Below are 27,610 nucleotides of genomic sequence, written 5' to 3'. Positions count from 1 at the left end.
CTATCCCAGAGTCCAGAACATTGATATAGATACAGATTAACAATCTCACTCCAGTTAGAAGCAACTCCTCTTATCGACACCCTTTCCTATACATCAACCAGTTCATAATCCATCTACTTTACATTACCCCGAATGCCTACAGCTTCCAATTTGAGGATCAGTCTTTGGTGTGGAACCTTGTCAAACGCTTTTAGAATATCTAAAGCTGTTTCCAAATCCGCCCCCTATCCACTAAATACTGCACTATTTCAGGTGTCAGCCATTTTGTAGTGGTGTCCAAATTCATCCTATTTCCCATAATCCAACGCGGAGACGGTGGCAGAGTGCAAAAATAAATTGCAATTGGCGGATGCAAACACCAGAAACAAACAGTTCTATTATCTTTTTATGAAAACTAAAATATACATAAATGTGACAAGTTGAATTATTTTCTCTATCATTTACGTAATAATCATAACAAATGAACAGTTCTGAAAAGATTAATTGTATTATGATTCATTTTTTTATTAATGCAAAAATAAAACAATGCCAGGGGTATGCACAGTAAAACATTGAATTGCATATTATAAAAGTGTGTGTGTGTGTGTGTGTGTGTATATATATATATATACAGTGAGGGAAAAAAGTATTTGATCCCCTGCTGATTTTGTACGTTTGCCCACTGACAAATAAATGATCAGTCTATAATTTTAATGGTAGGTGTATTTTAACAGTGAGAGACAGAATAACAACAAAAAAATCCAGAAAAACGCATTTAAAAAAAGTTATAAATTGATTTGCATGTTAATGAGGGAAATAAGTACCTGATCCCCTATCAATCAGCAAGATTTCTGGCTCCCAGGTGTCTTTTATACAGGTATCCAGTGTGCTCCAGTCTAACTGTGCTGCTACCTTAAAGGTTTGCTTTTCTAAAATTTTAGATCATGGTTTTAGACTTGGTCCTTGTTATCTGAAAGTATGCCTCAAAGCAAACCATATTGTTATCACAGTTTGGCATTGGTTCTCTAACTAGTGACCTTCTGACTTGATCTTGGTCATTTGGAAAGATCAAGTCAATGCATGCACATTCTCTGGCTGGTTCCCTGACAAATTGAGTTAGAAAGCAGTCATTTACCATCTCAACCATTTCTACTTCTGCTTCTGTAGTCCCAACTGGGCTTTCCCTGGGCTGTTTGGGAAATTGAAATCCCCTATTATAGCAGCCACATCCTTGCTACATGCAGTCCTGATTACATTGTACAATGCAACATCTTTCTGAATATCTGAATTGGGTGGTCTGTAACACTCCTACCACTAATCCTCCAGATCTTTTATTCAAAATTTTAACCGACAATGATTCTGTTTCGTTACTAGGATCTAATTTGAGTTCTTCTGCCTCAATGTAATTTCTGACATATAATTCTACCCCACCCCCTCTTTGATTTTTCCTGTCTCTCCTAAACTGTGTGTATCCTTTCAACTTGTATTCATCCCCATCATTTTCTGTGTGCCATGTTTCTGTCACTCCTGAAACATCATAGTCACACTCCAGCACTATGGCTTCAAGGTCTAACATCTTGTTCCTTATACTCCTGGCACAGAGGTACAAACATTTCAGGACTTCCCTACTTTCTTACCTTAGTGGAACATCTCCCAAATGTTGTCAGAGCGCCCTGCCCCCCTAATCCCTAGTTTAAAAGATTCTCAATTACTCTGCACATACACTCTCACAATACATTAGCCCCCCTTCTGTTTAGATTGTCCGGTTTGTACAGGTCCCATCTATCCCAGAACAAAGACCAATGCTCCATAAATCTAAAGCCCCCTTCCCTACACCAAGATTTCAACCATGTGTTAAACTTTCCAATATTTGCCTGTCTCTGGATTCCCCTCAGCTTTGGCCAGTAGGCTGTCTACTAGTTTAAGGAGATCTGCAACATGAGCACCAGGCAGGCAAGATACCATGCAGATCTCCTTATCACTAGAACACACTGTGTGGTCTACACCTCTAAGAATCGAGCCTCCTATTATAACTACCTCCCTGTTCTGGGGGGGAGTGGGCACCATGGTGCTCTGGTGCTCAACTGCCCTCCCATCACCATCTGAGCCATCACTGTCCAACTCGGTGTGCAGCAGTTAGAACCTGTTGGGCATTTCTAGCTCTTGGGATGTCTCTAAGGGTTGTGTGCCTCATTTTCTTCAGTTATGACATACTGTAACCCAGCAGTTCTGTATGCTTTCCTGCTCTAAGGTCTCAACTCTCCTAGGTTTTGGCATGCACACCATCTCTCCAATGGACTGATAGACTAATTCTTCCATATCACTAATACAGCACAGATCAACAAGGTGAGTCTCTTGGTTTCTGTCCCCTGGTCAACTGCTTGACTTTTTTGTCACTGAGAAACAGCACAGCTCTTTCTCAACAGCAGCTTTAAGTATCCTTTTGTGTACCTGCCCCAATTCACACCTAACTGACTCCAACTGGATCTACCTGGCACAACTCACTTAACTGAAATCCTGCTAGTCCTAGACTAAATCACCTTTCCTTCAACCTATTTACTTTCACCAACTCAGCAGCTGTACTGAATTGACTTAAATGTTATTTTCTTCACTTCATGTAAGAGGAGGGCTCCGGGTTAACCTGTATTTGTTTCTGTAATAAACTTGTTATTTCTTCATTGGTGTATCCTGGGATTTACGAAAAACCACTACATAGGACACTTATAAAAGGGGTGGTGCAACATATTCAGCCATGTGGATTCTCTTGCTTATCTGAAGACAATGCAACATTAGACTTCTTTCTTAGAACAGGGTGTCAATTAGTATTTTTTCTGATCAATGCCACATTCTGATTTGCTGATATTGGTAAAGTACTGATCACACTTATGGAGTTATCCAAGCAGGGAAAATAATTTGTCAGGTTGCACCAATTCTGCTGTTGATTAGTAGCAGAAGACAATGTGTTTGTAAGTGCAAAAAATTTTATGATATTGCTTTATTTTCTGCAAGTGCAATGACAAATGAGTCCAAAAATATAAACAATATGACTGAAAGAGAGCACAATCTGCTCCTTGAATTATGAATAGATTTTTCTACATTTACAAATCACTGAATCCTTTTAAAAAAAAATGTTATTGAGCAGTCTCAGAAGTAAAAGGTCCAGCATGAACAGTACAGTATGTTCTCCTTTAACAGAGTTGGACACCTGGGTAAGGTTTGCATGTTGTCCGGTAAATCAAGACGGGATGCTTGCTTTTTAAATATGATATATATTTAAATACTGGTTACACTGGGGTGGGGGGTGGGGGATCTTATTTTTTTTCTTACTTATGAACAATATATCCATTCTAAGTCTATACCATATTTTTAAAGAGGAGCAGAAAACAGTATTAGTAATTCAGAGAGTAGAGGGGAAGAACCAGTTTGTGCTTTCAAATGATTATGAATAAATACAAATATATTGGATGGTGCATTGATAAAATACAATAAAATGTTCATTTTGTTTTTGATCCTGTCCTTGATTTTGGGGGGGAATTTTTTTTTTAATGAAAGTTTGTGCTTATGTACTAAACCCATGACTAATTTGTCTGCACAAATTTGTGTTTTGAATGGTAAATATGGATTATAGTTTTACATATTCAAAAAATATTATATTCATAACTTCAGAGTCCTTTATGTATTTACAGTGGTGGGGGTGGAATCTGTATTCAGATAAAATGCTTAATCCTGTAATCCTGTTTTTGTAATAAAGGCATGTCATTTATTGGAGGTCTTTGGCATGTTGAGTTTTGTCATAAAAGTGCTGATGTTGCATTGTTTGTGTGAACCAAAAGCTATCTCAGGCTAATCTTTATCCGGGGTTTAGCAGAATTTCTGGTTTGTAATCTGGAATTACAGCACCGCTCAGAGGCTTTGAGATGAATAAATAAATAAATAAATGAGGTATGCGTGTAAGCGTGCACTAGGGCTGGGCGGTATACCGTAAAAAACGATATACCTATATTCATTTACGGACCGGTTTGGACATTTACTATACCTTCATATCGGTATTTTAAAGTTTTTAATAATTTACTATTTACTATGTCATTGAGTCATACCATTCAGCTACCAATAAACTGGATCGTGTTCGCGAATCCCACAACTTGCTGCGCCGGCTGCTTGAGACTGCGCTGTCTGACATGAGACGCATCTGATCAAAAAACGCCAATAGTGTTCCTGTAAAGCAAATTTCCATAGCTCCACCAATGGGATAGGTTGGATCCTGCAGATCTGCGCAGAACTGCACAAATCTGTGCTACAAGAACGCGACCACCTTTCTTCACAAACCCTGCAGAAATCGATGTAATTGGAGGATTTATTTTTATATTTTAGTTATTTTAAAAATAGAATTGTCAATCATTTAAGTAACAACTTAATTATTATGCATAATAGATTTACATTCAATTTTTAAACATAATTGATGTAATTCTTTAATAAAGCATGGACAAGAATCGATCTAGAATTCTGTATCTATGGTTTTGACAATGCTGTTCACAGCTTCATTGTGTAATGGAAGTTGACATTTGCCTCCGCTAACAAGGGGGCAGAAGTAGTTTTCATTCAGCTTAATACGTCCCTCTTGATTTCTGGACAATCTTTTGTCTGACAGCCACAGCTCACCTCCCGCAGCAGCTTCTCAGAGCTGTGCTGGGCTATGTGATTCTGCGCAGATTTCTGTGGCTGGGTCTTAGTGACGTCAAGGCCGATTTATACTTCTGCTTAGGTTATGGTTGCCACCTTTGATTTGTGAAAAAACAGGACACTCGGACAAAAAAAAAAAAACATTTGGGGGGCGGATCAAACCATATTTGCAAATATACTATGTTAACAGTTGTAGGACTCCCTATTGCCTCTCTTACCTATATCTGTCCTGACACAGACGCACTCCCTGACCCTCACTCTGAACTCCTTTGTCTGCTGCTGTCCTTTTCTACATTAAATAGATATTTTACTTTTATGTGTAAACATATACTGTCTAATTATAATCTATTATAAAATCTAATCATATGTACAAAGGTGTACTCCCTTTAGCAATGAAGACATGATTAAATGTATTATAATAGATTATAAACAACTTTTTAACTTAATGAATTTGGGCAACCCAACACTGAAATTTCTCACCTCTTTTTCCATGTGTATTTCTCATCCATTTTTGCTGCCTGCGGAAGTCACTACTGTCCCTCAATGAATGCTTTAAACTCCAAGCATAATAATTTAATGTTTAATCTAACGAAGTTCTGCTTTGGCCAACCCCACTGACATCCTGTTCCTTTTGTCTGACCAGACATCCTCCATATGGCTAAATACACGCTCAGCATAGGCGTTACTGACGGGGGCAGACAAAACAAAGGATACCACTTCGAGCAATTCAGTCGCTTGCTTCGTTTTACTGCCATAAAATCTGTCTGACCAAGTACTAGACGTCACGTAAGCTTTCTTTTTCTGCTACCAATCAAATAATAAATGGCCAATCTTCGCTGTGTTTTACCTGTTTACGGACACAAGATTGGATGTATGAACATATCCAGGAAGACAACAGAATAGCAGTAGCATGAAACCAAACTTTATTGATTTATATACTATGAAATTCTAATTTCGATGTACATTTTCACAAAAAAACGGGACAATTTGTGTCCCGGGAAAGAATATTAATTTTCTGGGACAGTCGCTCAAAAAAGAGAACAATCCCGGGAAAACCGGGAAGAGTGGCCTAGCATAGGTCCGCGTCTGCGTCTCTGCGTAGGGACGCAGAGCAGGGGTTTGTGGTAAGCGTAGCCTGCAGAGGCCCGCAGACGCGCCGACGCGCACTCCTCCGAAATCTCAACAGTCTCTGCTTCAGACCAGCGCTGAGTGGCTGAACAGGATATTCTGAGAGCCGCGGCCAATCACACAGTGATGGGGGCTGGTGTGTGTGTGTGTGTAGCGCCGCCGCAGAGAAACTATGTGATGACATACGAAAGTATTTAAAATGCATCCACAAAACGCATTTGTCCACATAATTAGTATTTTGTTCCTTTACTTCACATTTTGTTAATATAATTCACATTTCGTGAACATAATTCACATTCTATCCGACGAAATGCCCACATATTTTGTGCTTGGCAATTTTGGACGAAAGGTAAAATGTACATTGCTTTCCATGGACAGAATGAACAATTAGCATCATGATCAAACAGGTGACTGATCAAGGCATTGATCCAGAGACCCGGGTTTGCAACATGATCAGGATTGAATTCCAAAGGAAAGTTAGAAACTTGTGCCGATCAGATAAGCGCTATATCAAGTGCAAATCTAATCCAATAAATAATGTTAATAATGAATATATGATTCGTAGAAAATCGCGTGTTTCACCAATCAACATGATTATAAATATTTCACAATTACCAATTTGATGACAATATTGGTTTTGTAGGCTATATATTATTCAGTGGGCTATAGCCTATCACTTGAACTGCGGATCTGCGCACGTACGCAGAGACGCAGACATCACACCAGCCTTCACACAGAAACACTGCAGTAACACGCATGTCTGAAACTCTGCGCAGAACTGCGCTTCTCTGCGCTGCGCTTGCCTTGTTCTGGAATGAATGTGCATCAGCCAGATATCGAAAATAAATTCCATGTGTATTGCGTGTTGACATAAACAAACAAACGTGATCAATGCACAATCAATGAAGACGAGATGGAGGAGAGTAGTGTGGCTGAAACTTCACAGCAAATTGACCCTAGTGAATCTGTCCCGAATAAAGGTGTGTTGTCGATAGTGTGGACATGATTTGGTTTCAAGACAACTGACACAGAACAGGAAACGTAATTCAATGTCAGTTGTGTCCTATTATTTTTGCTTTATGAACAGTATAAAATGGCCATTAAAAATACTGTCATACCGTAAAAAATGTGAAAAATACCGCAATATTGTATTTTTGCCATATCGCCCAACCCTAGCGTGTACTGCAGTGTTTGTAGCATAGCACATTTATTAGTTCTGTACAACCTATCTTTGAGGCTTAAGTCTAGATGTGTAAGACTAGGGTTATTTTTTGAAAAGTCTTAAACATTGCAGTCTTAATAGGTTTATTGTTCTTTTTATTACATCCATGTATTTTATGCTGTGGATGCTTTCTGTATATTATGCTATTATAGTTACAATTTTACATACATTTTATTTACATATATCATGTCATGAATTCACAGGGCTCCATAGCAGTTGGCAAGCAAGTTCAAAATCAGCCCTGTCACTATGCAGCTAAGATCATGGATAAGGGCATCTGCTAAGAAATAAATAATAACAATAATAGATCAAAATGAATGCAGAAATAAAATAATAAATCCATCATACAGCCATTAGCTATACCTGCTGAAGACTGTGCTTAAATAATGAACCATTTATAATGTGATTCGTAGGTTTGAGACTATATGTCTAACATGGACTTTAATTAGCTGTAAAGGTGATGTGGTAAGGTCTTGTCTTTAGAAACTTTGTAAAGTGTTTCTACTTTCCCACATCAGAGACTCACATGTTGCTCTCTCTCCCTGTTTAGGAGCTGGAGCAGATGCCAGTCTACCACCCCACTCCAAGCCAGACCCGCTTGGCTACCCAGTTGACAGAAGAGGAGCAGGTCAGGATCGCTCAGAGGATCGGGCTCATCCAACACCTGCCCAAGGGGGTGTACGATGCCGGCAGGGACGGCTCTGAAAAGAAGATTCGCGAGTGAGTACTCTTTTCCACACCTCACCCAACCCCAACACCGCCCTGGTCCCTTCAGTGTCTCCAAGTCCATGATGGGCATCTCCTGTTCTTGATCCTGTAAGAATTTAACCTGAAAAGTGACTGCTTCTAAAATGTCTGGTTATTGTTATGCTGTTGATACAAGACATTCAGAGACACCCCTCAACCACATGTTTCTGGTTTCTGTGAATCAGGAAAGATCATTTGGGGAGACTGGACTGCACTAGAACAGTCATAGACTGTTCAAATGTAAATATCTCTACATATGTGAATTTCTCCTTCATATCCGTTCTTATATGTTACTAAATATTTTAATTAAATACCTATACAGTGTTTCAGCTGTAAACTCCTCAAAATGAATAAGTGATAAGTATTTTCTTCAAGTTTATATGGTAGGCTATATATTGATATAATATAGCCAACAGTCTGGGCTTTGTAATAATATTAGTCATTGTGAAAGAAATATAATCATGTTGATTGTTGAAATCATATATTCATATTACTATTATTTTATTTGCTGATAAAACAAAATATACAAAATTGAAGAATCAAATCTGATAACGTTCTCGTCTGCTATTTTAATGCTATTTCTGTAAGTGGATTTTTATGTTTTATAAAGATATTTTATTTATTATTTATTTATTTTATAAGATATGTGCATTCCGATTTCTACACCAGTTTACACAATTTGAGTAAAGTTAATTTTATTATTAGTTTACATGTTTATGTACATGTGCCCGTTTCGGGGAAACAAAATAAAAATACTTAAAATATCAAGGTGCATGCAGTGTTTATCCAACTCTTTGTTTTTCATTTTTGTCATACAGCTGTTTTATAAAGGAGCCGCACATTATGCAGGTGTTGTATGTAGTATGAAATCTCTGTGGTTTTAGTATTAACTGTCTAATTTTACCAGGGTGGAATCTCCCCAGTCTCCTCTGAACCTAATTCAGGAGTCTCCAACTGATCCTGGAGAGCCTCATACCAGTTCATTTCTAGGTCACCCCTAAAACATCCATTTCTAAAGAGATACCCACCCCTGGTCTACTCATGCTTGCACTTTTCAGCATATGTCATCAATACCATTAATAAAGAAAGTCCAGGGCATCCACTGACAGGTATTTGATCCAGATAAACAATTATACAGTCTTTAGTGTTCTGTGATGTAAATTGACTGTAAGAATTAATATAAACATCCACAATTCCCAGAAAAGCTTTTTCTGTCAGTAGTTTTTGAGAACACCGAAGCACTGACTTTGTAGTGGGTCCCCAGGAATAAGACTAAGGTTGGAAAAAAATGATAGTTTCTGTGAAGTGACCACTCTAATCTTTAAAAAAAAATAATAATAATAAAATGGCAATGGTTAGTCTGAGGGTACTAAAGACATGAACAATGATATAAGTCACTTATTATTTTTTATTTAAATTATTGTTATGGGAAAGTTGCTGTCGATTTGTGAACATTTGTGTAGAATTTGTTATATTCCATTTCAGTATTTGTTTTTATCATTTGTCCCGTTCCTTGAATGATCATAAGATGGCTTGAGAGTAAGGTGTCTAGATGCTGGGGAACAGCCAGTGCTTGTTTAGATAAGCAAGCTGAGACTGTAGCACAGGCTCATAGTTAAGAGTTACAGGAGGAAGGAATTCCTTAACTCTTTACACTCAAAACTATTTTGGCCTAGTTTGAACTTCTTAGACATAGTTTGTAATCTTGACATTATAAGGAATACAGGTATGTGACACCTGTTAAAAAAAAAATAAAAAAATAAAATAGACAAACTGTAATACAATTGTCTGCATAGTTGATCATGATTAGACAACTAAATTACACTACTACCAAGTTTTGAAATTTACATTTGTGACATTTTCCTCCATTAAAAATGACTTGGCTACATGGATATAGATACACATGAAACTGGCTGGATATATGTATGTATATGCATATCATTTTATGAAGCAGGCCTGTATTTCAAAGGTCTTCTACAAAGGAACATTGAATTAAATAAAAACATACCAATCATTATATCTTCAGATTATACTAACATTTTACTGTTTATAAACATAACCCTAAAGTTCTGGAAAATAAAGTACAAAATTAACTATGATGCCATTATCTATTTTTTCCAAATTACAGCTTACCTGCCAAATTACCAAATTACCTGCTTGTGTACAAATCTATCTTCAGTGGTACAATAACCATTTCCTGAAATGTGTTAGGAACAGGATACTAGAAACATATCAAGTAGCCTAATGGCTGGCAAGAAAACACAACAAACAAACCAAAAAACATAGATGGAACTTACATGACTGCAATATACAAATAGGAAATTATTGTCATCAAAGTCAAAGGAGGATGCACAAAATACTGATTGTAGATACTGATGTAAATTTATTTTTATATTTGTTAAAAAAAAAAAAACATGAATTATACATATGAACACACCATACTCCACACTGATTAGGGGAAGAAAATAAAGTAAAAATAATGTTTATTAAAAACAGAAATATCATAATTGGATAAGTATCCAACCACATGTTAATACATGATAGCACCACTGGCAGAAATTGTGGCTGTGAATCTGAATCTTCCATCTGTGCACACTTCATTTGGCAATATTTGAACATTATTATTTACAATACTTTTCATGCTCTATAAAGTTCCTTGGACAGCAATCATCAAGTCGTGCCGATTTAGGTCAGGGCTCTGGCCACTCAAGGGCATTTACCTTTTTGTTCCATAGCCACTCCGGTGTAGTTTTATCTATGTGCTTGGAGTTGTTGTCATCCTGTTTCAGCTTTCTTGCAGAGGGCAGCAGGTTTTCCTCAAGGGCTTTTCTATACTTTGCTCTATTCACTTTCCTTTCTATTCTATGCTGCCACCACCATGCTTCACAATAGAGGTGGTGTTCTTTGGGTGATGCATTGTGTTGGGTTTGTGCCAAACATAACACTTGGCATTTAGGTTTAGACCAGAAACTAGACTTGCATTAGTCAGACCAGAAACATTTTGCCACAAGGCGACAGAATCTCCTGGGTGTTTTTCTAAAAAATAAATTCAAAATGTGGGTTCAATATGTACTTTTTTTGAGTACCGTACATGAGATTTGTGGAGTGATTGGGATATTGTTGTCACCTGGACACTTTAACCAGTCTTGGCTATCAAAGCCTCTAACTTTTGCAATGTTGCCATTGGCCTCGGTAGCCTTTCGGATCAGTCTCCGTCTTGCTCGCTCATCCAGTTTGGAGGGACGGCTTGATCTTGGCAGGGTCTTTGTGGTGCTGTACTCCTGAACCTACAGGAACTGCTGAATTTATCCTGAAATCAGGAGTTTTACACAGGTGGAGGTGTAATTTTGAAGGGATTGGTACACCTGAGCTCATTTCAATTTGCAGTTACAAGAGAAGTGGACACTTTCTAGTTTTTTTTGTTTTCTTTGGTTCACATGGTGAACCTTTTTAAAGGGGGTGTAGACTGTCTATAGGCACTGTATATGCATACAGTGCATCCGGAAAGTATTCACAGCGCTTCACTTTTTCCACATTTTGTTATGTTACAGCCTTATTCCAAAATGGATTAAATTCATTATTTCCCTCAAAATTCTACAAACAATACCCCATAATGACAACATGAAAGAAGTTTGTTTGAAATCTTTGCAAATTTATTAAAAATAAATAACAAAACAAAGCACGTACATAAGTATTCATAGCCTTTGCTCAATACTTTGTTGAAGCACCTTTGGCACCAATTATAGCCTCAAGTCTTTTTGAGTATGATGCTACAAGCTTGGCACACCTATTTTTAGGCAGTTTCGCCCATTCTTCTTTGCAGGACCTCTCAAGCTCCATCAGATTGGATGGGGAGCATCGGTGCACAGCCATTTTCAGATCTCTCCAGAGATGTTCAATCGGGTTCAAGTCTGGGCCACTCAAGGACATTCACAGAGTTGTTCTGTAGCCACTCCATTGTTATCTTAGGGTCGTTGTCCTGTTGGAAGATTAACCTTCGCCCCAGTTTGAGGTCCAGAGCGCTCTGGAGCAGGTTTTCATCAGGGATGTCTCTGTACATTGCTGCATTTATCTTTCCCTCGATCCCGACTAGTCTCCCAGTTCCTGCCGCTGAAAAACATCCCCACAGCATGATGCTGCCACCACCATGCTTCACTGTAGGGATGGTATTAGCCAGGTGATGAGCGGTGCCTGGTTTCCTCCAGACATGACACTTGCCATTCAGGCCGAAGAGTTCAATCTTTGTTTCTCATGGTCTGAGAGTCCTTCAGGTGCCTTTTGGCAAACTCCAGGCGGGCTGTAATGTGCCTTTTACTGAGGAGTGGCTTCCGTCTGGCCACTCTACCATACAGGCCTGATTGGTGGAGTGCTGCAGAGATGGTTGTTCTTCTGGAAGGTTCTCCTCTCTCCACAGAGACACGCTGGAGCTCTGTCAGAGTGACCATCGGGTTCTTGGTCACCTCCCTGACTAAGGCCCTTTTCCCCCAATCACTCAGTTTGGCCGGGCAGCCAGCTCTAGGAAGAGTCCTGGTGGTTCCAAACTTCTTCCATTTACGGATGATGGAGGCCACTGTGCTCATTGGGACCTTCAATGCTGCAGAAATTTTTCTGTACCCTTCCCCAGATCTGTGCCTTGATACAATGCTGTCACGGAGGTCTACAGACAATTTCTTGGACTTCATGGCTTGGCTTGTGCTCTGACATGCACTGTTAACTGTGGGACCTTATATAGACAGGTGTGTGCCTTCTTCCTCCCACTCGTTTTCCTGCTCCTCCGGCAATTGCTTTTCCTCGCTGTCACTTTCTTTCGAGTCCTCCCCGTCAGGCAGTGGGAGGAAGTCTTCATCCTCCAATTCCAGCTCCTCCAATCCTCCAATTCCAGCACTTTAAGCAGGTTCCTCTTCCTCATCATCATCATCAGACTCTTCAGTCTCAGGGAGGGTTACCTGCTCATCCAAGTCTACCAGCTCTAGTGTTGCTGGCCATTCTTCCTTGTCACACTCATTTCCTTCCCATTGGAGCTCTGGCAGAATTGGTAAATCCTCCAGTTCTGTCTTTGGAGAAATCAGTGGCTCCTTCTCCTCGAGCTTGTAGGATGTCAGCAGCTCCTCCTCCTCGGCTGTCTCTGGGAGGCACTAATATTCCATGTTTTGCAGCCAGGTTTGCTTTCGTTGCTTTTCGTTGTAGTTTTCTTTCGGTGTCCTTAAACAACTAAGCCTGCCCACATTCTCCACCAGATGTGACAGTGTGAGGGGTAGATCCACACTGCCTGCAACACAAATCGTGGGGATGTGGGGAAATAAGTGCAGGTTTATTACATGACCAACAAAACAAAAACTAAATGATCATTGAACATTAATATGTATCCCCACCCACAATTGTTATAGCTAGAGAAAGCTTTATGTACGATTATTGTGGAATTAATTATTACCAGTGGTCTGGATTGTTGACACATAGGCTGTTTTCAGTCCTTTCCTAGTTTTTGACTGCCAGGGTAAACAAATAAATATCCATATTCACTACATTCAAAGAGATTTGTAGCTATGGAATTAATAGATTTAATCTGAAAACAAATATACCCCTACATTCATAATGGATGGAACTCTCCACTGTATTCTGTATGTTTTTAGTACACATTATCCATAGTGTATATTAGCATTAATTGTAATTTACTGGATTGTGTACATCTTTTGAGAAGTCTACTGTATGACAACTGTAAGTTGTCAAGGGTGAGGGTGGTCTGCTAAATAAATAAACTCTCTCCTGTTCGAATTGAAAGCATTGTGAAGAGCTGATAAGTGTTACCTGTCTGCTCAGAAATTAAGCACTAAAATTAATTCAACAAAAACATCACAGATGCCTCACTGGTGACTGCTTTTTCTCTATTCCCTATTCACATTTGTTTATAAATGACATTCTAGCTTAATTTAGTGCTGGTTTAATCAGGATGGTTAAAAAGCAGTGCATGACATAGGTCACAATTTACAGAAACTGTGTCACCTGATTGTCTTCCTTTCTTGGCACAGTTCACATTGCCAATAGCTTTCAACTGGTGCAGTGTTTTTTTAAGATTGCTAACAATCTCCCCCCCACCTCCCCCTCCCCTTTTTCCCTGACTGTGTTTCCTATGCAGGTGTGTGATCTGTATGATGGACTTTATATATGGGGACCCCATCCGGTTCCTGCCCTGCATGCACATCTACCACATGGATTGTATAGATGACTGGCTCATGCGCTCCTTCACCTGCCCATCCTGCATGGAGCCCGTGGACGCCGCCCTGCTGTCTTCCTATGAGACCAACTGACCCTGTTCCCTGACGCTACACCTCCCCTCACTTCTGCCCTGAATTCCACCCCCATTACCCTGCCCCACCCTGCCCTCTGTCCTCTTTCATTTATACCAGGACAGGAGGGTGGGTCTGTATGTATGTCAAGGGAAAAAGGGGCTGGACCGACAGCAGTCACACCCCCCACCCCACCCGCCAGTATCCACCTTGGACCTCTCTCCCAGGCCTGCTGGCCAGGGAAGCCTGTGGGGAGGAGCATAGTGACTGGCACTATTATGTCAAAATCTCAGAAACGACATCCAAGAACAAGCTCCATGAGAAAATAAAAAAGGACTGCTGTGTGTTGCAGAAAACAAGATGATAATTAAACAAGAGCTCTGTAAATGGGATTAGTATTAGCTGATACCTTGACCCCACTGCTCCCACCCCCTAACCCCCCTTCCTTATGCTATTTCTCTGCACTGTATCTACCGGGCAATATGATTGATCCACCACTGCTAGAGAAGGCCTGTTTCTTGCTGTTCAACTCACTGGAAGTTAAGTCATATCTTTTGAGTTAGAATAGGTTCAGTCTCTAAAAGGGCTTGCTTATTCCCATTAAAATAAAATAAAAAATTAAAGTGATGAATTATACAAAATAAAAAAGTAAATATATTTTTTAGCCCCATTGAAGTTTGGTCAGATAACATTAATCATTCTTCATCTTTCAGCCTTTATCTCACAGATCTTTCTCTGGATTGTCTGGCTGATGTCTTAAAGTTAGCTAATTTGCACATTGTTCTGCAGAAAAGGTAATGTATGGAAGTTTGCACACCCTGTACAAATAATGAGTGCTTCAATTTTGTAGCAAATAATCTCTTACACCGTTGCAAAAACAAAAGAAAACCTGAAAAATGTTTTTACTCCATGGTCTCCCTTCTCTTATGGTTTCCCTTGGTTAATAAATCTGATCTAGTATCTATTTTTGTAAAGAGAAATTACATATTAAAATCAGCTTTGATTTATAGATTGCCCCCCTATGATCACTACAGCAATTATTTTAACTGCTTTACATGCATTATTTTTTAATAAATAAACAGGCCATGTTGATTGGGCATAGATACCATAGTCAGTCCAGCATCCTCACACTGTTCTGCTTTGAATACTCCAGGATTGATTTAGATGGTCTTCATGAAAAACAGAACCCTGATAATGAATTATGTATGTACTATTTATTAACAAGTTGAATGTTTGTTTTTTATTATTCATGTTGTTATTATTTGAAATTGCCAGTTTGTAAATTTGTGGACCTGCAAATTCTTAAACTTACTTTACTGTAACAATGCTGAACATGACAGGACTTTCAGTAGACATGCACTCTTTAAAAGGTGCCAACTTCGTAAGGGTCTGATAAATTAGAGGGTCTCGGTTTGATATAACCATTCAGGCCCATCCCATCCAACCCCAGCAGTGCTCAAGCAGATGGACACCAGTTTGTGGTGAATACTCTAACCTATGTCATATAACAGACTCAAGCTAGCACTGTCTGGACTGTAAGGCTCAACCAGCACTATAAAGCAGAAACTCTTTCTCAGAGTTCTGCTGTTTATGCTCTCTGTACTTTATTTATTTACTTTATAGGATTTAGTTTAAAGCTGAAAGTTTATTTTGTTTAAGTTAAAAGTTCTTGCTTTTCATTGGGGTATTTTCATTCTGCATTCCTTTTGGTAATGCACTTTTTCAGAATTTAGTTTTTTGTAATTCAGAATATTAGTCTGTTTTGCAATTCTTTAGACTGCTCACAGATTTGACTGGGCTCCAGTATCTATATTCTTGCCTGTAGAACCATTCATTTTTCAACATTCAAAATTAGGACAAACTTACATTGATAATTAAAGAACTGAACAATTAAATTAAGTAATGATTGGTTTGAAATATATCATATACATCTAATAATACTCTAATTTGACCATTACTTTAAAATGCATACATTTTTAGTTAAATTAATAGTTTTTGGTCTCATTAGGTGTGCAAACAATATTCAGTATTTGTGTATCTGCTTGTTGGTGGACGGAGAGGAGTGAGTATAAATAGTAATCTTTCTTTCTGATTATATTTTGCAGACCACACATTATTATTAAACACACATTAGACAAAATTATATGCCTTGCATTATCAACCTACTTGGTCTTTATTATATATTAGCAATGCTGTGGTTAGAACAGCAGAATGGAGTTGGAAATTGTTACCAATACAAATTGTACATCAAGAAAGTTGTCCTTAAAGAAATTTGGAACTTTCTTTAAAAGGATCCAGACCAGATTTTTAAATTAATGAATAAATATAAGACACATATGGATCATATCAAGTAATATTGACAAAGCTAATGAAAATAACTTTCAATACCTCATTCAATACTCCATACTCCAAAAGTCCATATCCATGTCTTCATTTTCCAATGGAAAAATAACTTTCCTCCGGGAAGAATAAAAGTGTGGAGTTTAATTCCTCATTCAATTATTGAAAGGTTGTGGAGAAACCAGATTAAATGCAAGAGATTTAGAATGTTTTTTAAACATAATTCCTTTTATCTCAAAATACCTCCTGTCCAGTATTTCTTGTTTGTGGAATACGAGATTACCTTCCAAAGTCAGCTGCTTAAGTTTTTACATTCAAATAAATGAAAGCACAAGAAAGTTATTATATATGTATAATTCTATTCTTAAGTAGCATTATAATTATTTTGAACTTTTTACACTGAAGCATCTTTTGATCTTTGTGACCATCACAACTGCCCCACTCCCCCTTCAAGGCTACATAGCTCCTACAACCATTCTGTTTCTGTGTGCTCTCTCCACAACACACAATTTAATTTTAAATGGTTTTGAAAGAAAGGTAACTTAACTGTCTCTCTGTAGAAACATTATGTGGGGTCAAGGTTCACAACAGTTACATTTCTTCAGAAACGGGGGACAAGGTGTTGTGAGCTGAACTTCCGTAACAGTGGCACAGAAGGAAAGTAGACTTTAAAAAGCTTATGTTTTGCACATTTGTTCCCTATCCATTCAAAATGGAATCCATTGCCTTAGGTCTTTTTGAGACTGCAGCTTTGTAAAGGGTCCTGAACAGGCATGGGGCTCAGTCTAGCTACAGGGGATCAGAGGAGCCTGGTGGGAATCTGAGATGAACACAAATGAAACCAATTTTGGAATCATATGGATACCCAAAGAGGGACACCCAGTGTGAAAACTGGAAAGGAATTAAGATTCTTGGAAGATAATCCCCCAGCAGCACTGAATACAGGAATACAATGCAAAACTCTACCAGATGTATGTATGTATGTATTAGTGTGTGTATTTGTGCACATCCAAATACACACCGACTGTTCAGAAATAAATTGTACACTGTAACTGTGGATTCCATTTCTCTTGGGGTGTATTTATTGAAGAACAGTCAACATCTAAATGTATGTGTGCTTGTAAGAATATCTGTATGTATTGTCTGTAAGTGTGTATATACATACATACACAGACTAATCATAAATAAATAGAAACTATGCTGTGGATTCTGGAGTGTGCCTGTCTGTTTATTTATGAATGGTCCTGCTGTATTTACTGTGGGCATCTACAGTTAGGTCCATAAATATTTGGACAGTGATATAATTGTCATCATTTTGTCATCCACCACAATGGATTTGAAATGAAACAATCAAAATGTGCTTTAAATGCAGACTTTCATAATTAATTTGAGGGTAGTTACATCCAAATTGGGTGAACAGTGTAGGAATTACATCCATTTCTGTATGTGGTCCCCCCAGTTTTAGGGGCTCAAAAGTATTTGGACAAACTAACATAATCATGAATTAAATTGTGAGTTTCAATACTTGCAAATCCTGTGCAGTCAATGACTGCCTGAAGTCTGGAACCCATAGACATCACCAGATGCTGGGCTTCTTCCCTGGTGATGCTCTTCCAGGCCTGTACTGCAGCTGTCTTTAGTTCCTGTTAGTTCTTTTGGCGTTTTGCCTAGGCCAGTGGTTCTCAAACTTTTTACACCACGTACCACCTCAGAAAATATTTGGCTCTCCAAGTACCACCATTTTGACCGACGTTAAAATACAGTAGCCTAGGCCTACCCTATTCAGCTACGCACAGTTCACGCAGGAGGCAAATGTATTCCTAATAAGAATATTATTTTTTATGACGGCAAGTGAAGAGAAGCCTTTCTCGCACAGATATGTGGTCGCAAAAGGAATGAGAAAGCGCACTGCCTTGTCCGAAAGCACAGGGTATTTGCTGTGTTGCTGTATCCAAAAGTCCAACAACGAGTGACTTCTGAAAGCAGACTTCAATGTTTGGTCGCAAGACAGTTCTATTAAACTCTCCTGCTCACCAACAGTGAAGTCCTTTCAGAGGATTCAATGCTGAACGGGTTTTTCATCCAGTTGTTCCTTTCGGCTGTCACTGGGAAATATTCACGGAACTGCTGTCTGAGCGAGATGAGATGCGAAACGATGTTGTCCCTGACGTCATAAAAGGGTCAGGTCGTTGTCAGACAGAAAACTCTCCAAAGTGGGGAAAGCTGAAACATCACCTGCCTTGACTTTGATTTCAAACAACTACATCTTTTTCACCATTGCGATGATTTTGTCCTGCACATCAAAAACATTGACGGAGAGTCCCTGTAGTCCCAAATTCAGTTCATTTAAAGAGAGAAAATGTCCGACAAGTATGCCAGTTGACTGAGCCACACAGTATCTACAAAAACATCTGATAAGGGTAAGCTTTTGTCCTGTAAGAACATTTGGACCTCTCTGTGCAATTCGAAAAGCCTCGAAAGCACCTTCCCTCTTGATAGCCACCTTACTTCCGTATGAAGCAAGAGTTGGACATGCTCGCTGTCCATCTCATCGCAGAGCACATGGAATAGGCAAGAATGCATCGGTTGGGCCTTAATGAAGTTCACAGTTTTCACAGCCGAGTCCAGCACAGACTTCAATTCTTTGGGCATCTTCTTCACCGCCAGGGCCTCGCGATGGATGCTGCAGTGAGTCCATCGCATCTCGGGCGCCACCTCATGAATTCGAGCTGCTACTCCGCTGTGGCGACCTGTCATAGCCCTGGCGCCGTCCGTGCAGACTCCAACACACTTTTTTACCAATCGAGCCCATTCTCTTGGACAAACACATTCAAGAGCTGGACTATGTGCTTGGCTGTAGTTCTGGTCTGCAGTGATTGACAGAACAGAAACTCCTCCTGAGCTGCACCATCATATTCATATCTGACATAAACAAGCAAATTGGCCAAGTCTGCAACATCAGTAGTCTCGTCTAGCTGGATGGAATAATAGCGACTACTTTTAATGCGCTCAATCAGTGTGTTTTTAACGTCATCTGCCATGGCTCCTATTCTCCGCGACACCGTGTCATTTGAAAGTGGTACCAAGTTTAACTGTTTGGCAGCCTTCTCTCCACACATGATGTGTGTCATCTCTTTGGCTAATGATGGACACAGCTGTTCGCCAATTGTGTGTGGCTTACCAGCTTTTGCACGGCTGGCACGATTCGAAGCTTCCTGTGCTTCCTGAAGCTTCCTGTGCTTTGGCTACAGGTGTAACACAGGATTGAATCGTGTACTTGGACTGCTTCAGTTAGTCACGTTGTCTTAGAAAAAAATCTACTGTTTTGTCTTTCAGCACTGCGTGTTTGGTTGTAAGATGCCGTTTGAGATGTGATGGTTTAATGGATTCATACCATAGTTTGAGAACCAGTGGCTTAGGCCAAATGCTTGCCTCCCCTCCAGGCAATATAGTTGTTACAGCAGCAAGGAGATCCAAAATTTCTTAGTCTGTGTTGCTTGCTGTTGTCTTGCCTTTTGCCGACCCTCGGGGGTGGGGGGGTTGGAATATCAGCAGCCCTTGGGTGGCGATGGCTCGTCAGACTTTGGGGTGTGGGTGCAGTGTTAGCCCTCCATGGTGAGGTGCTTCTGGGATGGGTTGTGACTTGTCAGGCTTCCACAGTGGTGGATGAGGTGGCTCTTCAGTCCCTCAGGGCTATTGCTGGAAAACAAAAAGAACATTGTGCTCAGAATCTGGTCATGCAATGCAGGACATCTCCAAAAACAATTGTGCATTGCATGTTCATGGCACACTGACAGCACTATTGGCTAGAAAAACAGACTAAAAAGATGAGTCTTCAGCTGTGATTTAAAGGCTAAGACAGAGGGGGCATCTCTTACAGAGGCTGGGAGATCATTCCACAATTTCAAGGCTCTATATCTAAATGCTCTACCACCTGTGGTTTTCTTGTGTATTTTAGGGACCACTAAGTAACCGGCTTCCTGGGATCTCAATGGTTGACCTGGAGTATATTCGATAAGAACATCTTTTAAGTAGGGAGGTGCTAGTCCCTTTAGTGCTTTAAATGCTAATAAGAGAACTTTGAAATATATCCTGAAGCGCACGGGGAGCCAGTGAAGAGAAGTTAATACTGGAGTGATGTTTTTTTGTTTTAGTTAGGATTCTTGCAGCAGCATTTTGAACTAAAGTGCAGAAATAGCCCTATTTGTGCTACCTGACAGAATGGCATTACAATTATCCAATCTAGATGTAACAAATGCATGTATCAATTTCTCAGTGTCATGTAATGAGAGGAATTGTCTTAGTTTAGCAATGTTTCTAAGCTGGAGGAAGGAAGATCTCGACACATTCTGAATGTGTGATTCAAAGGATAGATTGTGGTCACAGATGACACCCACGTTTCATGCCATCTCCTTAGGTGTGAAATTAATCATTACTCAGTTCTGTCAGTGTATGATGAACATTTAGATATTTGTCCCCTAGAATTAGGACTTCTGTCTTATCAGACAGAGCTGGCAGCAGCCTCATGGGGTCTGTGTCATATGTGTGTGAATAAACTAATTGAATAGCTGCACAGTTGCAGAGGTGAATCCTTTCAAAACGACCCCAACAGGACATGGTGTCAGAGTGCTGCAACTGAGAACAGTGTGTGTGAAGAAAGACAAATAAAAAATAAAAAATAAAAGCAAAAAAGAAAGTGGTTGGGTGAGCAGTGGACAGCACCTCCAAGCGTTAAGTTCACTATTCAACCTCCGTAGCCTTTTGACTCTTACAAGTGCCCCTCCAAATCAGAAGAGTGGGAAAAATTGATCCTACAATTTGAAAGCTTTCATCTGGCATACCTGCATACTTTGTCTCAAGAAAACCAGGTAAACACCTTAGTGTATTGTATGGGAGATGAAGTGGATGGATCTTATAGGGCTAAAATTGGATGAGGCGGAACAGATACAGTACAACACTGTGAAAGCAGGTTTTGAAAAAAAAAATCCTGACAAAGAAAAATGTTATTTACGAATGGACTAAATTCAATAGGAGAGTGCAGCAGGCGACCGAAACAGCAGACTCGTTTATTACATCGCTGTATGCTCTTGCTGAAACCTGCAACTACACACCCATACATGATGGGCTCATCAGAGACAGACGTCTTGTGGATCTGAGAGACACTGCACTGTCGGAAAGACTACAGTTAGATAAATATTTAACTTTAGCTGAGGCTGTAAGCATGGTGAGGCAGTCTGAAGAAGTGAAATGGCAGCAAACAGACATAAGGGGCGAGTCGAGGAGTGCTAGTAAGTATGCTGTGGATGCATTAGAGAAACACACGCAGCCCATGCCCATGAGAAAAATACACATGCAGTTTAAGGGGAAAGCAGGGGGCAGCAGGAGCCTGAGGAAAATAGATGTTCTAAGTGTGGAAAATAAGCCACACATGCAGGCAACAAAGGACGAAGTTTGCAGATCTGCTAAGTATCCTTTTCCTGGGTTCTGTAGATACAGGAGGACATCCATGGTTGGTGGAATTACAAATTAGAAGTTCAAAATTGCATGTTTAAAATCGACACTGGAGCGGACGTGAATGTGATTCCCGAGGAAATGTACAGGGAGATTACAGCTGAGCATAATATGAAACACTTGATTAAAGCTCAAAAAACACTGTTTGGACCAGGGGGAGATCAGCTTATGGTGCTGGGAGTAGCCAAGGAGACGCTGTGTAATGGAAAGCAGACTGCTATAGAAGACATTTATGTAGTACATATATTATGTAGGCAGGCCAGCCATTACTAAGCTAAATTTGATTGCTAGAGTAAATAGCATTGACATTGCTACTGTGAAACAGACCTATCCCAAACTGTGTAGCGGGCTAGGATTAGTGCAGCACCCATATGCATTAAAGCTTCAGCCAAATGAGACACTGTTTTCGCTTAAAACACCCAGGAGGGTGCACGCAGGAAGAGCATGATGCTAGAGTGTATAACGTGCTGGCGAAAGCCCAGAAGGCAGGGATTACACAGGGATTACAAGTGTGAGTTGAGCAAACGTGGGTTCAATATATCAGCTGATGGAATGCGACCAGACCCAGACAAAACCAGAGCGGTTCAGGACATGAGAGAGCCCCACAACATCAGTGAACTGAGGAGTTTCTTAGGCATGGTTAAACAGCTGGGAAAATTAATTCCCAATCTAGCGAAAAAAGACAAAGTGCTGAGAGACTTATTGTCTAAGAAAAAACAGTGGTTCTGGGGCAGTGAACAAACAAAAAACATTGACAGTTTAAAACAAGAGCTCTCATCTACGCCTGTTCTCAAACTGTACGACCCAGACAAAAAGCTGAAAATATCCGCTGAAGCATCCTCATTTGGACTGGGAGCAGTAATGCTGCAGGCAGATGTGGACCAGTGGTATATACATCAAGGTTGTTTACACTGACTGAACAACGCTGTACATAGGTGGAAAAGGAGGCACTAGGGCTGACATGGACTTGGGAAAATTCTGTGACTTCATCATCAGGAGACATTATGAGCTGGAAACTGATCACAAGCCGCTTATATGTCTGCTGGTAGGCCAAGCTCTAGATGCACTCCCAACATCAGGGAGCCCTTAATGCCAACTAAGCTACCTGACCGACTGTGGCAGAGACTAGGAGCAGACTTGTTTACACTGCACAACAGCAGTGCACAACCACTTACTAGTGGTAGATTATTTCTCTACATACATAGAGATAGCGCAGCTCACACCCTCCAGGTCTATGGATGTAGTCATCCACATGAAATTCATCTTTGCCCACCATGATATACCAGAAACATTAGTTACAGACAATGGTCCACAGTTTTCAGGACGAGACTTTACAGCTTTCGCAGCAGACTATGGATTCTAACATGTGACCAGCAGTCCCAAATTCCATTCAAAGCAATGGGGAGGTGAAAAGGGCCTTTCAAACTGTGAAAAACCTCTTGAAGAAAACAGTGGATCCATATCCTCGGATACAGCCCAGCACAGCGGTGGATGAAACAGAGAGGGAGAAGAGGAGGAGAGATACCACCATTTTTGACAGGAGACATCGACAAAAAATCTATATAGAGTCAGTGGAGTGCACACCAAAACAGCCTGCAGCAACTCCACCAGTTTATGATATGCCTAGCAGACAGGAGACTCCTACAACTGAAAGAGGTCGGAGAGAGAAGTCATAAGACCTATGAGACTGGATCTGTGAGCAACAGAATGCAATATGTAAAGTTTAAAATGTTTAGAATTAAGAGAAGTTAAGCTTTTATGTTTGTGTATTGTGAAAAAAAGAAAGGAAAAAATATAGAGGAAAAAGACCAAAGACTGGTCCTCAAATTGGAAGCTGTAAGCGTTCAGGGTAATGTAAGTAGATGGATTATGAACTGATTGATGTATAGGAAACAGAGGGTGTCGATAAGAGGAGTTGCTTCTTACTGGAGTGAGCTTGTTAGTGGAGTTCCACAGGAATTATTATTAGGGCCTTTACTTTTTCTAATCTATATTAATGATCTGGACTCTGGGATAGTTAGCAAACTTGTCAAATTTGCAGATGATACTAAAATAGGTGGCTCAGCAGATACAATCTCAGCAGCACAAGTTATTCAAAGGGACTTAGATAATATTCAGTTTCGGGCCAACATCTGGCAGATGAAATTCAATGTGGTCAAGTGCATGGTATTTACATGCAGGTAACAAAAATGTCCACTATAATTACACTATGGGAGGAATAGAACTAGATGAAGTAACGCATGAGAAAGACCTAGGAGTCTATGTGGACTCCTCACTTTCCCCATGTGGGGAAGCAATAAAAAAGGCAAACAGAATGTTAGGGTATATTGTCAAAAGTGTAGAATTTAAAACAAGGGAAGTAATGTTAAGACTGTACAATGCACTAGTTAGACCTCATCTGGAATACTGTGTACAGTTCTGGGCTCCACACTTCAAGAAAGAAATCGCTGCTCTAGAGGTAGTTCAGAGGAGAGCAACCAGACTTATTCCAGCTTTGAAGGGGATATCCTACTCAGAGAGACTGAGGGAACTGAACCTTTTAACCCTGGAACAGAGGAGACTACATGGGGACTTGACTCAAGTCTTCAAAATCATGAAAGGCATCAACCACATCAAACCAGAGGAGATTTTCCAGAACAGCAGGGACACACGCACCCGGGGACACAAATGGAAATTGGGCTTCAAAGCATTCAAGATGGAAAACAGGAGACACTTCTTCCAATAGTGAGTTGTCACAATCTGGAACAAACTCCCTAGTGATGTGGTTGAAGTTGAAAATTTGGGAATATTTAAAAATAGACTGGATAGGATCCTTAGATCACTTAGTTATTAATGGACACCAAACGAGCATGAGGTGTCGAATGGCCTCCTCTCCTTTGTAAACTTTATGTTCTTATGATCTTATTTAACTAAGTACAGGCAATTGTTAACTTCCAAAGAAAATCGAACAAATATTAAAGTGCAATACAAGATGCCAACCACGGGACAAAATGTACTGTCTGTTTCCAAGGACTAAACTTAAAATCTAAAAAACATCTGGAGGTAAGATTTTATTTTTAAATGTGTGCAACTGTAATACAATTATGCTTGATATGCAAGTAGAAAATATGCATTTTAATAACAATGATAATAGATAAGATTTATTAATTACATTTTTTTATGAAAACAGAATAAGCAAAACGTCAGCACATAAATAGTATAACCAAAAACTTTATCGATAGTTTGTATTTGCAGTAATACATTATTCTATCTCAATTTAAGATACATCCATGTACATTGCAAATAGTTCCTGTGCATCCTATCTGGTTCTGTGATCTTAACAATGAAAGACTTAATAGAATACCAAAATAACAACATACAACGTATAGCCTAAAACAAAACCGCACAAACTGAATAAAGTAGTCCTAACCATTGCCGTGCCGTTCCATACTCTTTAACAGAGTGTGCGTTCAGGGTATCCTCACATGTCAAACCTTTAAACTTTTACAAACTTATCGATATCATTTAAAAGAAGGTAAGATGTCAATAATGTGTTAATTGTATACACAAGATGCATAACATTCCTCACTTGTTGATACTTACAAATACTGCCCTAATTGCACTGATCATTTAAAAGAAGGTAAGATGTCAATAATGTGTTAATTGTATACACAAGATGCATAACATTCGTCACTTGTTGATACTTAAAAATACTGTCCTAATTGCATTGATTTCAAACTGTGTTTTCGGTGCTTTTGAATTGAAGCCGGTGATAACAATAACACGGATAACAATACATGGCGTTTAAATCCCCTTTATTATAGCAAGTTGCTTGATCCGTGTATCTTCCCAGATAGAACAAAATAAACGGTAGTCTTTATAAGCATTAAACGTACTTACAATTTACAGACAAGGTACCTATTTACGTTTTCAAGAAAATAGGTTTCACGATATCAGTGATTAACAGAAAACTGAAACCAACTCCTGCATTAAAATGACTGAACGTGATACACCTTTGACATTAACACATTATTGATATTTATGTCGGTTTGTGAAAAAGATCTGGCCCAGCACCACGGGGGGGCAAATGGGGCAATGCCCCCTCAGTTGGAATATTGTGCCCCCTCACATTTTATGTATTGATCCGGTTATTAATTGTCAATGTAGAAATGTCTTACGGTAATGTGCATTCTTGTTACAAAACTGACGTACGTTGTCGCGGATACATTCTGTAATAATGTTACAGTATGGCACGAGACAGTGACCTTGTTTACACAGACACACAGGGAAATAAATGCAGTTCATTACTACTATATGTATGTACACAATTTGTATTATATGCATTGCATTTGAAGAGTAGCACAGTGGCAATGTCTGCTTGTGTGGAGCTTGTATGTTTTCCCCATAGCCATGTGAGTTATTGCTGGGAGCTCCATTTTCCTTCTACATAAAGACCTGCTGCTTAGGTTGATTGACTACTCTAAATTGCCCTGTAGTTGTGTGAATGTTGTGAATAGGATGTACTCTTCCATATGCCCTGTTTCCCCCAGATTTGGCTCTGACTTTGGCTCATGATCCTGTCATGGAGGAAGTGTTTGTTGAAAATTGATTAAATTTGAAACTGGTTAATGTAGAATTGGAACTAGAATGGGAATATTAATATTAATCGTTGGAACTGGAATTTACTAGATTAAAATGGGGGGAGATTTGGGATTGAAATGTGAATATATATATATATATATATATATATATATATATATATATATATATATATATCCTCCCCAAATCTATTTGTATCTATAAATAGTGGGAAAACACCAGTCTTATTCAAAATACCATGCAGTTTCAAGGTTAAACTTGATACTGTTGTAATAGCAATGCTGTACCACTAGATGGTATTAACTTTCAAAACATGAATCTGTGTGTGTCTGTGGAAAGAATAATACTAATAATAATACTACTACTACTACTAATAATAATAATCCTTACAGTTATATAGCACTATCTAAGATACTCAAAGCGCTTTACATGTTAAGGGGTCCCACCTCCACTACCACCAATGTATAGCAGCCAATTGGATAAAGCCACGGCAGCCATAGTGCACCAGTACGCACCACACATCGGCTACTCAGTGGGGAGGCGAGCAGAGAGATGAATGCCAGTTATATCAGGGAATTGATTACGGCTGTAGTTGGAAATGTGGGGGGTTTAGTGACCACAGAGAGTCAGGACCTTGGTTTTACATCTCTTCTGAAGGATGGCACTTATTCACAGCTCAGTGTCCCCATCACAGACCACAGGGGGAGTGCCTCCTACTGGTCTCACCAACACCTCTTTCAGCAGCAACCTTAGTTTTCCAAGGAGGTCTCGCATCCAAATATAGTACAAGGGGTTAAAATTTAAGTAGCTCCTGCATTTTTAAAACATAGTGCCCACATTTTTATTTTGTTGTTGACTCTGAACCTGATTTTTGTGACTAGAGTTTGGAAAAGTAAATGTAAAAATAATGAGTCAATGGAAGTGTAATACATATACACAAAAGGAGTCAGCTGTTAAAGAACAGTTAATAGAAACCTTCCACAACTTCCATCTGTGACATATTAATACCTATACAGCCCACAGAAGTAACTGTAAAGCTGGGAGAGGAAGGGTTTGGGAAGCTGTGCTACATCCTGATGTATGTGTGTAGAGTCATCTAGCTTCACCACACACACACACACTGGTGCCTGACTATGAATTA

General features: G+C 39.5%; 1 protein-coding gene across 1 annotated transcript in view; it reads left to right on the top strand.

The window, feature by feature from the left end:
- Positions 1-17,587, top strand: part of rnf11b (ring finger protein 11b) — a 42,077-nt gene extending 24,490 nt beyond the window's left edge. Inside the window, exons 2-3 of the mRNA XM_066692077.1 lie at positions 7,560-7,729; positions 13,890-17,587. Of these exons, the coding sequence (XP_066548174.1) occupies positions 7,560-7,729; positions 13,890-14,061 (342 nt within the window). The 3' untranslated portion in view covers positions 14,062-17,587. The remainder of the gene's footprint in view (positions 1-7,559; positions 7,730-13,889) is intronic.
- Positions 17,588-27,610: the final 10,023 nt, after the last annotated feature.

The sequence above is a fragment of the Amia ocellicauda genome, chromosome 19 (genome assembly GCF_036373705.1).
Source record: "Amia ocellicauda isolate fAmiCal2 chromosome 19, fAmiCal2.hap1, whole genome shotgun sequence".
Lineage (NCBI taxonomy): Eukaryota > Metazoa > Chordata > Actinopteri > Amiiformes > Amiidae > Amia > Amia ocellicauda.
Note: the sequence above shows the minus strand (reverse complement) of the source record. Positions and strands in the feature narration are given on the sequence as shown.